Raw genomic sequence first — 14,965 nt, forward strand, 5'->3', positions numbered from 1 at the left:
CAAATAATCGCCTCAAACGAGGCAATTAGTATCAGTTGGTAGAGCTTGAGGCTGGGAGGACAAGGCCCAAGAAAGAAGATGACGGGAATTAACAGGCGCCGGAAGAGAAACAATGGAACGGTCCGATATTCAATCGAGTCGGGTCCTGTTGGTATAGATGATGATTGGACCAAGAAAATCACCATGGGATGACAGCTGCCGGTCCGTGCATGCCAAGCCCACAATATCCACGGATTGGACGCCTACTGCGTGCAAATACGCAGGTCTAACTTCTAAGCCAGAGAGACCACTTTTCCTGTCAGTGGGGAATATAAGGGCAAAAGCAGATTCGAAGAAATGGCCAAAAGCAAACCGGACGGTAAGGCGGCTGACAAGGGTCCCGGAGGCAAGGCCGGGAAGGGAAGAGAGAAGGAGACCAAGCCCAAGGGAGCTTCATCCATCAATGTGCGCCACATTCTTGTACGTCCCCCCGCCTACAACTCCTTTTCAGGTGGGTACCTAATGACATGATTTCCGCCAAAAAGTGCGAGAAACACTCCAAGAAGGAAGAGGCTCTCGCCAAGTTGAGAGACGGCGCAAAGTTTGACGAAGTCGCTCGAGACTTCTCCGAAGACAAGGCGCGCCAAGGTGAGACAAGCTGCAGTAGTAGTCGGAACCCATGGTCCAGGCTCCATGCGATCTCTGAGCGCCTCTAACCTTCCTTTTGCTTTAGGGGGTTCTCTGGGTTGGAAGGCGAAAGGAAGCCTGGATCCTCAATTCGAGGCGGTAGCATATGCGTTGGAGACGAGCACCACTGGAAACCCAAAGATAGGCGAGGCGAAGACTGGCTTCGGCTATCATATCATCATGGTCGAGGGGAGGAAATAAGTACGAGTATCACGAGAAGAGGAGCATGAACGTAATGTAATGGCTACTGAGGGATCGATCGTTGACGAGAAACCCAATGCCTTTTTTCCCTCTTATGTCATATGCAATGGTGATCGATCAGCGGACCCCAAATGCATAAATGCCAGGTGATGAAGCCAGCTAGAGTACACCCGAGGAGCCTTTGATGTGACTGTGAATAGCCTCAATCTCTATAGGTACCCTCTAACGCCGCACCCGCCCGGAAGACCCAAGACCTTCTATTGCTCCTTCTGGAAATAGTTGAGGATGATGGACCGTTCCTGAGACTCCTCACCCCAGTCCTTCACCACCACGCAGGAGCAGTTGACGACCTTCCTCGCATTGCCCTCCCGGTCGAGTACGCCTGAGAAGTAGGTTAGTAACAGAGATCTGGTAGGTATCCAATTGCACACCAGGGGCAACTCACAGAGTCCAGCCCACTCGCCGAGCTGCTTGCCGTCGGGGACCTTGATCAGGGGGATGTTGTGCTCGGAGCAGAGAGCGATGACGAGCTTCTTGTAGGCCTCCTCCTCGCAGGTCTCGTTCAGGACACACATGTGTGCCTGTCGTCGGTCCAGGGCCTTGGAGGCCTCGCGCAGGCCACGGGCAAGACCGTCGTGCATGAGAGCAAGCTTCAAGACGCCCTTGAGCGCGTCCAGAACGGACATCTGGCCAGAGGAGGCGGCATCGGCGGAGACCTCGACCTCCTCCGCAACGTCGGGAGCGTTGTTCTCTTCTACGTCCGACTAGAGCACCAGAAATCTGATTAGCATGGTCGTCCCGCACAGGTTGACAGGGAACGTTGGAAGGGTGCCGGGGCCCGGCAGAATTCGCAATGCTGAAGGCGAAAGGCCGGGCTACGGGGAATAAAGGGAGCCTTCGCTTACCATCTTGATGATTGTATTGTCAAGTTCTTGTCGGTATCGATCCTCGAAGAGTCTCCCAAGATCCGTGAGATACTGTAAAAAAATGTGGAATTTTCTTGGTTGGATGCTTTGATGTTGAATTTTGGTGGTTGAGTGACCGCCTTAACAAGTGCGTGGACGGACTGGCTTATCCAATCGCAGATCCTTATTGGCTGGGCCTTCGAGGCCAATTGTGGGGCTTAGGGCAAATTTCCTCCAATTTTCCACCACACTTCTGGTTTTGTGGACTACTGCCAAACAAGTAACGCAACACCATCGAAAAAAATCCAAACCACAACGCCAACCGCAAAGGCATTGAACAGCTCGAGGTATGTGTATATTTTCTGCGCAACAATGACTTGAAGGAATGCCAGGCAATGCCCTTCACGATGGCTGGGGAGAGCAATCAGGCAGTACACGCCCTCCGACGTCGAAACGGGGGATTTCATGGCGGGACGTGGCACTCTTGATACGCTTCTCCCCATCGGATTGAGCGGGCAGAACCCTCTTTCGAACCCCCGAAGAGGGCACTCTCCATGCTCATTAGCCTCGGAAGGCTGACATTCGACTCATCCGACAGATACCTCAACTCTTCGTTAGCGATTTGAGAATCTCCCGCCAAATCATTCAAGATGGTCCGCACCTCCGTCCTCCACGATGCTCTCAAGAACATCAACAACGCCGAGAAGGCCGGCAAGCGCCAGGTCATGATCCGCCCGAGCTCTAAGGTCATCACCAAGTTCCTCCGAGTGATGCAGTCTCACGGTATGCCCGAAGTCTTTTTTTCTCTGTTTTCCCTTTTCCCCTTTTCCAATCTCCGAAACGAAAAAACTGCGACAAATACCCCATTCGGCATGATAACTAGGCGACGGTCTCATATGCTCCAACGACTCCAGTCTTTTAAGTTGCCGATATATAAAAATTTTCTGTGGAATACTTACACGTTTTCGGAGCCTTGCCCTGATGTATAATGTTTAATATTTCGCAACATACGCTGACACATGTTCCACAGGATATATCGGATCCTTCGAGGAGATCGATGACCACCGGTCCGGCAAGATTGTCGTGCAGTTGAACGGCCGGTTAGTATTTCCCTCGGCTTTGGATCAGCTCCCTTCGCCCGGTGCTGATTATAGGATCTAGTCTGAACAAGTGTGCCGTCATCTCGCCCCGGTACAACATCCGCCTGGTCGATCTTGAGAAGTGGGTGGTCAAGCTGCTGCCCGCCCGTCAGTTCGGCTACGTTATCCTGACCACCTCGGCCGGTATTATGGACCACGAGGAGGCGAGGAGAAAGCACGTCTCTGGCAAGATCATCGGGTTCTTCTACTAGAAGTCATCTAAGTGAGGTTCGGAATCCGGTTAATGAATGGCATACTCGGCGTTGTGGGACAATCAAAAGCTCGATACCACTTGGAGCCAATGGATAACAAATCCATATTCATTCATAAGAATGCTGCAAATGCCGCCAGATAAGACCTGTGACCAGTCATCCACTAGTCAATATGAAAAGTGATTTGGTCATTTGATTGCCGTGCTGGTGAACAGGACCTGCCTCGTGAACCTGCTACTCTGTGGGTCGTGACAGGAACCCTTTTTACCGCGTTGCGAATATCTTGACGACACGTGACTTGAAATACTAGGTACCTACACCGTATGTGATGCCCACCAGAATTTACCACGACGCTTAGGTAAATGTGTATTAAAAGCCTATGCCCAATCCTGCCTCTAAATGGGGCAAGGCAAGGCCAGGCATGGCTGGAGAAGCTAGAAAAAGACGAAAACCCGGGTACAGAGGGAAGTGATCAGGGACGGTCTGGCCCTTTGCCCCTTGCCTGGCAAATCTTGGCATTTCTGCGTGTCCAATGAAATACGTCCTGCTGCACATATCCTTGTCTTCAAGGCACGTAGGTACTGTACCTAGGTAGGTAGGTACCTTGGTAAGCAGTAAGCACTATGTACTGTGGTATGCGAGCTAAACCAACTTATTTCACACGCAAACATCACGAATCTTCAACGGTTTCCATTACGTTCCAATGCCTCATGTGCTGTCTCTCCGCCAGATTCAGGCTTGATTTCCCAGGGAGATCTTGGTGATTAAGTGGCCACCTCAAAGCAGGTCGCTCGGTGCGGCTCTGAGCTACGTCAGCAGGATGCGGTCCCGGCAGATGATCGTTCTTGCCGTTGTGGTGTTCTTGGTAATTTGCACATTCTCATTCTACCGCACATCCTCTCCGGGCCGAGTATGGGAACCAGCGCAGAAAGGACCAAAAACTAGCGGCCCCTCAAATACCAAGGCGAAATCGAAGCCCCCCGACCATAAACCAAAGCCTGCGCCTCGTGGCTCTCACCCGATATGGCATCTCATCAATCGTGCCGAGCGCGATCTGGAGGCAGTGAAGGCAAAACAATCAAAGACTCTCGGGGAGGCGGTTGCCGAATACCGCCGTCGCTACAACATACCTCCGCCGCCTAACTTCGATAAATGGTTTGCCTTTGCCAAGGCCAAGAACGTCCAGCTCATCGACGAGTTCGACACGATTTCCGACCTCATTACCCCCTTCTGGGGCCTCAAGCCGAAGACCATCCGAGCGCGAGCTAAGGAAGCTCTGGGTTTCGATAATAAGTTGATGGGAGTGCAGATCAGGAAGGGGAAGGTGTCCAATATTGAAGGTGCGAGGGACTGGCAGCAGAATGCGACACAGGGCATGATGAAGCAATTCATTGAACATCTTCCCAATATGGACTTGGCCTTCAATATCCACGACGAGCCTCGGGTCATAGTACCTCACGACGACATGGTCCGGTTGGTCGATATTGCCAAGAATGTGAATATGGCGGCCGCAAACTCGGTGTCTTCGCCACGGAATTCTTTCACCGAGAAGCCCGAGGGTCTAAACGAGGGGTCTCGGTTCGAAGATGCAAAAACGACGAGGTTCAATGTCTTTGCCCATCAGCCAACCTGGACGCACTCGCGCATGTCCTGCCCGCCTGACAGCCCTGCTCGAACCCTAGACGAGGACGAGCGTGTGGACGATGTCGGCAAGTTCGCATCTGGAGAGCTGGGCTTCATATACAACGAGACGGCCTTGTCGGACATCTGTCTGAGCCCTTCTCTGAGCGAGAGATACGGGTTTTTCGACCGGCCCAATGCTTATAACATTGTACATGACCTCTTCCCCATCTTCTCGCAGTCCAAGGTCTCTTCGTACGCCGACATCATCTACCCGTCCCCTTGGTACTGGAACGAGAAAGTTGCGTACGATGAGAAGCAGGACGTGGAATGGGCCGAGAAGGAAGATCGACTGTATTGGCGAGGGTCCACAACTGGCGGCTACAGCCACGATGGGGGCTGGAGACGCCAGCACCGACAACGGTTCGTGCAGAAGCTCAACGCAGCCGACCAGGCCAAGATCCTGGTCAACCGTGGCAGCGACAGCCGCCAGGATTGGCAAGTCCAGGATGTGCCACGCGGCGACTACAAGGGCATCATGGATGTCTATTTCTCCCACGTCGGCCAGTGTCAGGAAGCCGACTGCAAGGCGCAGATGGAATTCTTCGACATCAAGGAGCGTGCCGAGCAGCAAGATGCTTGGAAGTACAAGTATCTGCTCGACATGGACGGCAATGCCTTTTCTGGCCGCTTTTACGCATTTCTGAAGAGCAAAAGCTTGGTGTACAAGTTTGCCGTGTTCCGCGAATGGCACTTCGAGTGGCTCAAGCCGTGGGCCCACTATATCCCTCTCAGCCTCCAGGGGGACGAGTGGCTAGAAGCTGTTCGTTTCTTTGGCGATGGGGACCTGGGAAAGAGGGAGGCCGAGAGGCTTGCCCTGCAAGGCAGAGACTGGGCAAACAAGGTGCTGAGGAACGAGGACTTGGAGGTTTGGTTCTTCCGCCTATTACTAGAGTACGTATTCCCCTCCGCGCACTCCCCCATCTTGGCAACCTTAGTCTAATGGGCTTGATAGATACGGCAGGGTTATTGATGACGACCGAGAGAAGATTGGTTTCACCGTATAGAGAGAACGAAACGGCTGAGAGCTCTGTATTCAGAGCTCTGTCATGAAATTGCTCGGAAAGAAGCAATGGAGTTTATAGGTCATCGAAGGGCGGTGATTCGACTAATTTATAGGTACCTACGGTAGGATACATCTGGGATAGCGTTTCTTGTTTTGCGAAAAGCCTTTCAGGGCATTCGTGTTTGTATCAATAGCTATTTTGTATTTGTACGTCAATTGTCACTGGTAGTGGCAGCCTGATCCAGAGAATATAAGTTAAATGCTCTTCCTTCCAGCACAGCAGCAAGTGACTTGAGACGCCGTGAGCAGGGAGGCCAGTCCGGCCCCGTGATATACTACTTCAGCTAAAGCCGCTACCTACCGAGTTAGGAGAGGTGGGGCGGACCGTTCCGCTGGTAGCCAACCAACGCTTATCTTTGGGGTCCCCCTTATCTTTCCCTTGCCAACGTTGGGACAAGCTTTTAGCCACTCCGACTCCCAACTTGGAAGAGACTGTCGACAGCCCGTTCGCGGCTTTATTGATTTGAAAATTACAGGAAGGAATGCCAGGGCATCAGCAGGGAGTTAGTTAGCCTCAGGCTGCCAGAGAATGGGCTTGGCGACTACATATCAGCAATGCAGCAGCTCCTTCGTCTTTCATGCTCGCTCCTTCGTCGCTTATACTGCCTCTTGACAGCCAGAAATACAACGGAGACAGCTCACGAACTTCCCCTAGCAAAGAGCAAACCTCGGTTGCAAGCCGAAGATGGCAACTCTCCGGCAGACCTGCACCGTCTCGCCCATGACTACCGAACGTGTAAAACATGCCCGTTCCCGCTAGACTGTCATGAAGGCAGCGATCACATTGCGTATGTTTTGTCGGCATGATCTACGCTTCCATAGCAGCAGGGCGTGATAGTCAACTTCTCGCCCAGCCACCAGCAGGAGATGGCCGGCGGCCTTGCTGCTAGCTGGGCCATTGATGCCGACGGCAGCAAGATTATCGGCGTAGGCATAGGGGCCTTCCACGCCGATGGTGAATGAGGAATGACCTCGATCTGTCAGTGGTGTGACGTCGCGCGCATCGCGCGGCTAAAAGTATCAGCGATCAGTATCCCATCTCGTGACAATTAACAGCGAGCTCTCAAAAGCCGGCCCCTTAACAGGCACAATGAGTGGCTCAGGTGGCCACGCGTTGCAGAGAGGTTGTGTGTCCTGATTGGCTGCCGCCCACAAAGGTCCTTGGCAGGATGGCGTCCGCCGAGGCTGTGCCTTGAAATTTGGGAACAAGGCCCTCGGCCTCGACTCTTCCCTGTGGCGGAGCGGAGACACGCCGCAGCTTGTCCAGCTCAGCTGCCGCCCTGTCAGCCCAAGTTGCCATTCCTAGAAGTGGGAATCTCAGTCTTCAAGAATCATGAATTTTGCTTGACTCATCACCTCGGTCGAGACTTATGCTGAGGCTGGTTCAGGACTGATTGTATTCGTTCGTCCACATTGTTTAGCGCGATCATTCCTCCTACGTCAGCTGCCCGCGTAATCGGATTATCTTGTACATATAGCCATTTAACACTCGTCGAAGAAGCTTCCTTCCACTCAGGAGTGCATTCATTTGGATCATTCCCCATCAGTTCAGAAGTGCAGTCACAAGACCAATTCAGTGTTCGCACCGCAGCACCCGAGACTTTCGCTTCCCAAAATCCGCTTGTCGGATGGCAAGAACCAGACATCCTCTCGAGGCGTCGTAGCAACCCCCACCTCCGTTCCCGATAACCGCCCATTATGCTCGACGAGAACCTCCCCACCTTCCACTTCAGGCCCTCGGCCGACAGTGCCCTCTCCAGTATCGTCTACCTAACCCAGTACGGTTCCGACCCCACCCCCGAGTACGTCCTCAGGCGAGCCGACCCGTCGCAGCCCGGCGGCCGCAACAAGTACGCCGTGGCGCTGTGCTCGCCCGTGGGCGCCGACATCGTCTACGCCGAGGTCGACGTCGCGCCCGAATGGACGCAGCCGACGCTCTCGGCGGCCGAGATCCGCGCCCAGAGCGGCGCCGCGCCGCCGCCGCCCGTGCCCGTCGTGCCGGACGCCTTCTCGGTCCTCCTGTACAACCCGGACCAGGCCGTCGCGTTCAAGCTCGTCCCCGGCGGGTGGAACAAGAGCGACAGCTGGGAGTTCGAGATGCCGACGCAGTCGTTCAAGGTGCCGTCCGCGAGCGAGCTGGACCGTCAGCAGCAGACCGGCGGGCCTGTCGACCTCGTGCCCCGCATCATGTTCCGCTGGAAGAAGGACGGGAGGCTGACCAAGGACATGACGTGCTACATGACGGGCAAGAGCCTCGGCGGGAATAAGAGCAAAGAGCCGGACATCACCGTCGCCCTGTTCAAGGCGGGCAAGGACAGCGCCATGACGATATACCAGCCGAACCTGCAGCGGGTCGAGGTCGAGGACATGAAAGGTCTCGAGGTCGTGCTGCTGCTCGCAGCCGAGGTCATACGGGATCTGTATCTCGCCCCGCGGCACGATGTGTTCAACACGGCGGGCTCTGCCCCCGGCGCCGTGACGGACGGAAGACGGCGGACGAGCTCCCGCCCGGGAACGGCACCGTCGCCCGTGGGGGCCACCATGTCCGGCGCGCTGGGCAACCTCCCGCCCGGCGGCATGGCGACGACGGCGACGACGAGCGCGCAGGCGGCCGACGTCGAGGCCGAGACGCGCCGCCTCCAGGCCATGGTCGAGCGGGAGCAGCGCGAGGAGCGCGAGCGCGAGAAGCGCGACCGGGCGGAGCAGAAGCGCATCAAGAAGATGCTCGACGAGGAGGACAAAGAGCGCCGGCGGCGCGAGGCCGAGGTGGCCAAGGAGACGGAGCGCCTGCGCAAGAAGTACGGCACCGAGGGCCAGGACCTGCCCTCGACCAATACCGTGGCGAGCCCGCCCCTGCCCCCGCGGTCGTGGGCCGGTGTTGGCACGCCGCCGAGACCCGTGAGCGTCGGCCCCGTGCCGAACGGGTACGGGGCTCCGAGTTATGGGTGGGGCGGCCCGGCGGCGGCGTCGCCTCCGCCGCCGCAGGGGGGACCGCCTGGCCAGGGCTGGAGGAGAAATGGCAGCGGAGGAGGGGGGCTGAACCTGCAGAACCCTACGGCGAGCGTCAGTACATTCTTTGGCTTGAATAGGTCGGAAGACCCGCCGCGGAAGGTGCAGAAGAAGAGGAGTTCGCATTGGTGAGTTTTGGGTTTAGAGAAAGGGGAGGGCATATTCTGGCGGCATGGGTGGCGTTGGCATAGTCATGGATTATTATGAACGGGCTTCGAACTATCATCGGGGGGGACCTGCTTGGAGTTATGGGGTTTGGGCTTCGCGGGTCTTTTATGGTTCTGGGCCTGGGACGGAAGGAAGGGTTTATGCGCCAACGACTCTCCATACCACGGTTATAGCTACAATATCAGGTTTGGCAATGCATAGCCTTCCATCCTCAAGTGACGGTTTCTTTTCCTGTAGGCGTCCTTAATCACGGCCCATTAAAAATTGAGGGTCGACTCTAAGCCGGAGCCCGACTTGGTCCTAGGCGGCTAAGCCCAGCACCCTCTGACAATCGCATATTAAGCGGTATTAGGGGGCAAAGACATCAAAAGGAAACACGACAAACAAATGGACATAGTAATCCACTAGCAGTGGCCAGAGCGAGTCCATTCCCTAGGCCCAAACATCGAGTAATGACGACCTGACGGGAATGAGCCCCTTCCTTCTTGCCTTTCGAGTCAAATGTGCCCCTGGGAGCCTTCGAACTCGTCTATGTCACTCCGAAATAAGAGTTGGGAGGCCACTGTCTCTCTCCAGATCTAGTAAAACACTTCCCCCTTCATCAAGATCCTCGCCGTCCTATGCAATTCCGCCGACAGTATCTTCCCATCTCTCACCGTCGTCCCAATCTCCACCCGCCCGCTCGGATGCCCAATAACGACCGTCCCCCCGGTCCCTTCCCGGGCCTTGAGCTGGAACGGTATCGTCCCCGGAATTCCCGCAGCCGCGCCCAAGCACAAAGCCAGCGTTAGCGGGACAGCCTTATGTGCCTGCCCCATCGACAGAGCAAGACACCTGATATCTGGCTCGTCCGTCGCCGTCCCTCCCCCGCCACCCCGCCGCGGCAAGACAAGCACGATCTTCGGCACGCTCTGCACCTCCGGGTCGAGGCCCATGCGAGCCGCCCCCACGCGGCGCACCATCTCAAGGCGGGTCTTGAGCAGCGGGTCCGCCTCGACGGCCGCCGGGTCCAGGGCCTGCACCTGGGCCTCCACCTCCTCCGCGCCTGGGACGGCGACGACGACGTCGGCAGCCCGCACGAAGACGCCCGGGTTCGACACGTCGACGAGCGACGCCTCGACGGCGGACCCGTCCGGCAGGCGGAGGGTGTCGACGGCGTTGCCGGTCGGCAGGGCGCGCCCCGTCTTGGCGCCGGCCGGATCGAGGAACGAGAGCGTGACCCGCGACCCGGCGCCCGGCACGCCATCCATGACGTAGTCGCCGTCGGGGCAGTACCGGGGCGGGTCTCCGGCGACGCGGAAGCGCGAGTGGATGATCTTGGCCGTGTTCGTGTTGAAGATCCTCACCAGCGCGGTCTCCCCGCCGGGGTCCACCCGCGGCTCCCCGACCAGGCCCTCGTCCAGGCTGACGGGCCCGACGACGGACGACATGTTGCCGCAGTTCCCCGCGGTGTCGAGGCGGCCGTCGCCGACGCCGACCTGCACGAAGGTGAACTCGACGTCGGCGCCCGGCCGCGCCGTCGGCGACAGAACGCACACCTTGGACGTCGACGAGGCGCCCGACCCCATCCCGTCCAGCTGCCTGCCGTGCCGCGGGTCGGGGGACCCCATCGCCGCCGGGAGCACGGCGTGCCACCGGTCCCGCGCCGGCAGGTCGCGCCGGTGGATCACCAGGCCGTTGGACGTGCCGCCCCGCGCGAAGATCGCAGGGATGCTCCGCCTCATTTGCCGAGCGTCGCTCAGTGGTCAGGAAATAAGGGAGGAGAGGGAAAGAAAAGAGCTCAAGGCTGTGTTGGGCATAGGATGTTGGTTCGGGATTCTCCTTACCCTCATGACCGGCGTTTGTCGGATGAGGGTTAGTTAATAATCAGCAGTTACTAGTCCCTGGAGCATCTGGGAATACGGTCACAAACAAAACCTCAAATATTTACAATCCCATCGGGTCTCGTTCTGCTGCTCGGGCCTTTATTTTCAAAGGCTGTATTCCTTTCTGAAGAATATACGCAATTCCCCAAGATTGTAGCTAAAAACGCCAACTTTTTTAACGCGAATAACCAGGCATAATACGATGATGCGCCGAAGCCGTATACAGATTACATTGGAGCAATAAACTGCACGCCAATCCCTCCCGACCTGCATTTCCCAGATCCAGCCAGGGTCTGTGCCATGGCCTTATATCTCGTCTCCTGAACGTAGTGTGTTTACTATGCCATCAAAACCCGCCCGCCGACGCTGCCAGGGGGGGTTGTAAGCCGACTAATCCGGTTCTCGTTCGGCTCATCACGCCGTCACGACCCCTTAATCCTAAGCATTTTGCAAGACAACAAATACTCCGCCCATTTTTAAATGTCAAACTACATCTCAGCCCACTGAGCCCGCCAGCCACAATCCGTACCAATGAGCGTTTGGTACACACACCACAAAGAACAACGAGGTCACAGATTTGCAAGAGGAGGACGTGGTGTTTGTGTATGTGTTCGTGTCGACATGAAGCATTTCATTTTCCTCAACTTTTACCACTCAAGCGGCTCCATCTTGACCTCTCCCCGATTCGTCTTGGGAACCGGCGCGGCCTCCACCATGACGGGCCCCTTCCTCTTGAGGTATCCGGTACCGTCCAGCCAGGGGGTGTTCTGCGTCCTCCGCCTCTCGAAATCGCGGATCTTGTCCTCCATCTGCGTGGTGAGGCCGATGTCGTCGAGGCCGTTGACCAGGCAGTGTTTCCTGAAGCTCTCCATCTCGAACGTGCCCAGCTCCTTACCATCCGCCGTCTTGACCACTTGCGCGGGGAGATCGACCTCGATCTCGCGGCCGGCCCTTGCCTCGACAGCGACCCTCTCGAGTGCCTCTGGCTTCATTATGAGGGGAAGCATGCCGTTCTTGTAAAGATTTGTTTCGTGGATGTCCGCCTTTCACTTCCGTGTTAGCATCCAAGAAAAGAAAGGGGGAAAATGTTGGGTAACTATGGGCTGCGAGTGTGGACTTACAAAAGAGGGAGCAATAATGCAGCGAATGCCAAAGTCAAGCAATGCCCACGGAGCATGCTCACGGCTTGATCCGCAACCAAAGTTTGCGCCAGTCACAACCAAGATCTTGGCGTTGCGGTAGGGCTCCTTGTTCAGAACGAAGTCGGGGTTTTCCTCGCCGGTCTCGCTGTCATACCGCCATTGGTAGAAGAGGGCGGAGCCGAGACCTGACCGCTTGATGGTCTTCAAGAACTGTTTGGGGATGATAGCATCCGTGTCGACGTTGGTTCGCTCCATGGGGGCTGCGATACCCCTGAGCTGCGTGAACTTGGCCATGCCACCGGATGGGGTTGGGACATCAGTTTCAGCGCCGGCATTTGCCCCGTCCTCGGGTTGATCAAGGATGCGGTCCAAGTCTTCGTCGTCGGTGAGAATGTCGTCCAAGGTTGGGTCCTCAATCGTGATCTTGGGAGACGCCTTGGCAGGGGAGACATGGGCAGCACTGGCGACAGTTCTGACATCGGCAAGCTTGCCAACAAGGGCGCATGCCGCAGCCATAACTGGTGACATCAGGTGAGTCCGGCTACCGGCTCCCTGGCGACCCTCAAAGTTGCGATTGGATGTGGACGCGCATCGCTCCTTAGGGGCGAGGATGTCGGGGTTCCTGTGGTAGAGAAGTCTTGTTAGTGTACATTCTTGTTTTTCTCAAAATTATGTCTTGCTCTTCAGCCCAGAGGAAACAACTTACATGCCAAGACACATTGAGCAACCAGCCTCTCGCCATTCGAAGCCAGCATCGATAAAGATCTTGTCGAGACCTTCGTCCTCGGCCTGCTTCTTGACCAGACCAGATCCTGGAACGATCATTGCGCGCTTAATGTTGGATGCAATATGCTTGCCGTTGACGACCTTTGCTACAGCGCGTAGATCCTCAATGCGGGCGTTTGTGCAGCTGCCGATGAAGATCTTGTCCAGGACAACGTCCTGCACGGGTGTACCAGCGGTCAGGCCCATATATTCCAGAGAGCGCTTGCAGGCCTCCTTTTTGTTTGGGTCAGTGAAGTCATCTGGGCCGGGGATAACGCCGGTGATCGGGATGACATCCTGAGGCGAAGTACCCCAGGTGACGGTTGGGGCGATATCTTTTGCGTTGATATAGACCTCCTTGTCGAACTTGGCACCATCATCAGTACTGAGGGAAGACCAGTACTGTACTGCGCGCTTCCAGTCGGGGCTATCAGCCTTGGGTGCAAGCGGGCGGCCCTTGAGATAATCATAGGTTGTCTGATCAGGGGCGATCATTCCGGCCCTTGCACCACCTTCGATGGCCATGTTGCAGATGGACATCCTTGCCTCCATACTGAGACTCCTGATGGAGGATCCGCAGAACTCGACAACACAGCCAGTACCTCCCGCGGTGCCGATAAGGCCAATAACGTGGAGGATGACGTCTTTGCTGCTAACACCAGGGGCCAGTTCGCCATCGACTTGGATCTTCATATTCTTGCTGCGCTTCGTGATAAGGGTCTGGGTGGCAAGGACATGCTCGACTTCGCTGGTACCGATACCGAAAGCGAGAGCGCCAAATGCTCCATGGGTCGAGGTGTGACTGTCACCGCAGACAAGGGTGGTACCAGGAAGGGTGAAGCCTTGCTCGGGACCGATAATGTGCACGATCCCTTGCCTCTTGTCGTTCAGTCCGAAGAATGTGAGCTTGAAGTCTCGGACGTTTTCCTCCAAAGTGACACATTGTGTTCGAGAGTCGGCATCTTTAATAAAACTCGAGATGTCCTTCAAGTTGGTGCGGGGGCTGGTGGGAACATTCTGCAAGCAACGGTTAGCTATATAGCTAGATTCTTGGTTGGCAGGGCAGACACTTACGTGGTCAGTGGTTGCGAGAGTGCAATCTGGTCGTCTGACTTTTCGGCCGGCATTTCTTAGGCCCTCGAAGGCTTGCTGTGCAGCAGTTAGTATGTGAACGACACAGGTACATGGATGTCATCAGAATTGTGACGTTTGACTTACAGGAGACGTGACTTCATGCACAAGGTGGCGATCTGGGAGGCAGGTTAGTTAAGCTGCGAATTACAGGCGCAAATTGAGTCCAAAACTTGCCAATATAAAGCAAGATTGTGCCATCGTCCCTCTCGTCGACGATATGGTCTTGCAGGACCTTGTCGTAGAGAGTTCGCGGCCCTAATACGGCACTAGGCATTGTGTAGGATTCGACGGATAATCAAGAGAAATAAAAGGGGGGTCGGATGGTTGGTTACAGGCGAAAGCACTGTAGTATCGCAGAACAAAACGTAGAAAGCTTCAGTTCTTTGGTTGGCAGTGGAAGTCGCCTCAGGATGACTTTATATCGATGCCGATTTGATGGCGTAGATGTTTTGCCCCCCTCCCTTCCCCCACCACTCCGATGCCGGCGACTCGGCGACATCGGAGCGCCTCGCAGGGCAGCAATTCACTTCTCCTGCGGTCATCTGCATACGAGGTACTGTGATTGGCCACCCCACCGTCTATCACGATTGAGCTTGGACAAGCTAATCACGGCTTTTCGCAATGCTGCAAAGCCAGCTGTCGCTGATAAGGGATTACTAGGACCTCATGTACGTACCTACCTCGCAGTCAATCAACCATGTGATTGGTAAAGTGAAGGTACAGACTGCTTGACAGGGACCTAACTGTCAATCAAGGCCCGCTTAAACTGCCAACTTCTACAGTTTGCAACGCCGGCGCACAGGGGAAGCGGCCTGCATAATTTTCTCCAGCCGGGGGCTCGGGCTAAATAAGCGAATGTCCCTCGGTAGCCCGATCCCGGCATACTCCCGAAACATGAACTACCGGCGCTGGGATTTCGTAAATTAGGGATAGTTGATACTTGTAATTAGACGCTGGCCCGGCCTGTGGAGGGTCAACTTGCGGGATAGTTAGCACATTGGGACACTTCAGTA

The 14,965-nt window shown here is 55.8% G+C and overlaps 7 protein-coding genes across 7 annotated transcripts; 4 read left to right on the top strand and 3 right to left on the bottom strand.

Annotated features, from left to right (window-relative positions):
- Positions 1 to 124: 124 nt before the first annotated feature.
- Positions 125 to 993, top strand: QBC33DRAFT_543838 (uncharacterized protein). The gene is made up of 3 exons (XM_060428399.1): positions 125 to 459; positions 525 to 627; positions 713 to 993. The coding sequence occupies exons 1-3, from the start codon at positions 337 to 339 to the stop codon at positions 865 to 867; spliced, it is 381 nt and encodes a 126-aa protein (XP_060281963.1). The 5' UTR covers positions 125 to 336; the 3' UTR covers positions 868 to 993.
- QBC33DRAFT_543840 (putative 40s ribosomal protein s12 protein) lies at positions 852 to 1,890 on the bottom strand. Its single transcript, XM_060428400.1, has 3 exons — positions 1,773 to 1,890; positions 1,313 to 1,631; positions 852 to 1,249 (listed from the first exon to the last, which is right to left on the bottom strand). The coding sequence occupies exons 1-3, from the start codon at positions 1,773 to 1,775 to the stop codon at positions 1,125 to 1,127; spliced, it is 447 nt and encodes a 148-aa protein (XP_060281964.1). The 5' UTR covers positions 1,776 to 1,890; the 3' UTR covers positions 852 to 1,124.
- An 86-nt stretch (positions 1,891 to 1,976) lies between these two features.
- On the top strand, positions 1,977 to 3,314 carry QBC33DRAFT_543842 (40S ribosomal protein S22). Its single transcript, XM_060428401.1, has 4 exons — positions 1,977 to 2,119; positions 2,371 to 2,555; positions 2,803 to 2,872; positions 2,934 to 3,314. The coding sequence occupies exons 2-4, from the start codon at positions 2,423 to 2,425 to the stop codon at positions 3,121 to 3,123; spliced, it is 393 nt and encodes a 130-aa protein (XP_060281965.1). The 5' UTR covers positions 1,977 to 2,119; positions 2,371 to 2,422; the 3' UTR covers positions 3,124 to 3,314.
- A 437-nt stretch (positions 3,315 to 3,751) lies between these two features.
- Positions 3,752 to 6,074, top strand: QBC33DRAFT_543846 (uncharacterized protein). Its single transcript, XM_060428402.1, has 2 exons — positions 3,752 to 5,697; positions 5,759 to 6,074. Exons 1-2 carry the CDS (start codon positions 3,944 to 3,946, stop codon positions 5,808 to 5,810), a joined length of 1,806 nt encoding a protein of 601 aa, XP_060281966.1. The 5' UTR covers positions 3,752 to 3,943; the 3' UTR covers positions 5,811 to 6,074.
- Positions 6,075 to 7,368: 1,294 nt separating this feature from the next.
- QBC33DRAFT_134261 (uncharacterized protein) lies at positions 7,369 to 9,317 on the top strand. Its single transcript, XM_060422073.1, has one exon. The coding sequence runs from the start codon at positions 7,568 to 7,570 to the stop codon at positions 9,008 to 9,010; it is 1,443 nt and encodes a 480-aa protein (XP_060281967.1). The 5' UTR covers positions 7,369 to 7,567; the 3' UTR covers positions 9,011 to 9,317.
- QBC33DRAFT_590588 (PrpF protein) lies at positions 9,318 to 10,963 on the bottom strand. The gene has a single exon (XM_060431615.1). It carries the CDS (start codon positions 10,768 to 10,770, stop codon positions 9,625 to 9,627), a length of 1,146 nt encoding a protein of 381 aa, XP_060281968.1. The 5' UTR covers positions 10,771 to 10,963; the 3' UTR covers positions 9,318 to 9,624.
- Positions 10,964 to 11,558: 595 nt separating this feature from the next.
- Positions 11,559 to 14,226, bottom strand: QBC33DRAFT_560677 (3-isopropylmalate dehydratase; the record flags this gene model as incomplete). The annotated part of the gene is made up of 6 exons (XM_060430081.1): positions 11,559 to 11,954; positions 12,033 to 12,675; positions 12,760 to 13,835; positions 13,893 to 13,967; positions 14,037 to 14,068; positions 14,127 to 14,226. 6 exons carry the CDS (start codon positions 14,224 to 14,226, stop codon positions 11,559 to 11,561), a joined length of 2,322 nt encoding a protein of 773 aa, XP_060281969.1.
- Positions 14,227 to 14,965: the final 739 nt, after the last annotated feature.

Source organism: Phialemonium atrogriseum (genome assembly GCF_030411735.1).
Source record: "Phialemonium atrogriseum strain 8032-3 unplaced genomic scaffold QBC33scaffold_18, whole genome shotgun sequence".
NCBI lineage: Eukaryota > Fungi > Ascomycota > Sordariomycetes > Cephalothecales > Cephalothecaceae > Phialemonium > Phialemonium atrogriseum.

Coding starts and splice junctions, on each gene's coding strand:
- QBC33DRAFT_543838 (XM_060428399.1), top strand. CDS start 337: ATGGCCAAAAGCAAACCGGACGGTAAGGCGGCTGACAAGGGTCCCGGA. Junction 460..524: donor TCAATGTGCGCCACATTCTT/GTACGTCCCCCC, acceptor TCCGCCAAAAAG/TGCGAGAAACACTCCAAGAA. Junction 628..712: donor CGAAGACAAGGCGCGCCAAG/GTGAGACAAGCT, acceptor CTTTTGCTTTAG/GGGGTTCTCTGGGTTGGAAG.
- QBC33DRAFT_543840 (XM_060428400.1), bottom strand. Junction 1,250..1,312: donor CGGCGAGTGGGCTGGACTCT/GTGAGTTGCCCC, acceptor CCTACTTCTCAG/GCGTACTCGACCGGGAGGGC.
- QBC33DRAFT_543842 (XM_060428401.1), top strand. CDS start 2,423: ATGGTCCGCACCTCCGTCCTCCACGATGCTCTCAAGAACATCAACAAC. Junction 2,556..2,802: donor CCGAGTGATGCAGTCTCACG/GTATGCCCGAAG, acceptor CATGTTCCACAG/GATATATCGGATCCTTCGAG. Junction 2,873..2,933: donor GTCGTGCAGTTGAACGGCCG/GTTAGTATTTCC, acceptor TATAGGATCTAG/TCTGAACAAGTGTGCCGTCA.
- QBC33DRAFT_543846 (XM_060428402.1), top strand. CDS start 3,944: ATGCGGTCCCGGCAGATGATCGTTCTTGCCGTTGTGGTGTTCTTGGTA. Junction 5,698..5,758: donor TTCTTCCGCCTATTACTAGA/GTACGTATTCCC, acceptor TGGGCTTGATAG/ATACGGCAGGGTTATTGATG.
- QBC33DRAFT_134261 (XM_060422073.1), top strand. CDS start 7,568: ATGCTCGACGAGAACCTCCCCACCTTCCACTTCAGGCCCTCGGCCGAC.
- QBC33DRAFT_590588 (XM_060431615.1), bottom strand. CDS start 10,770: ATGAGGCGGAGCATCCCTGCGATCTTCGCGCGGGGCGGCACGTCCAAC.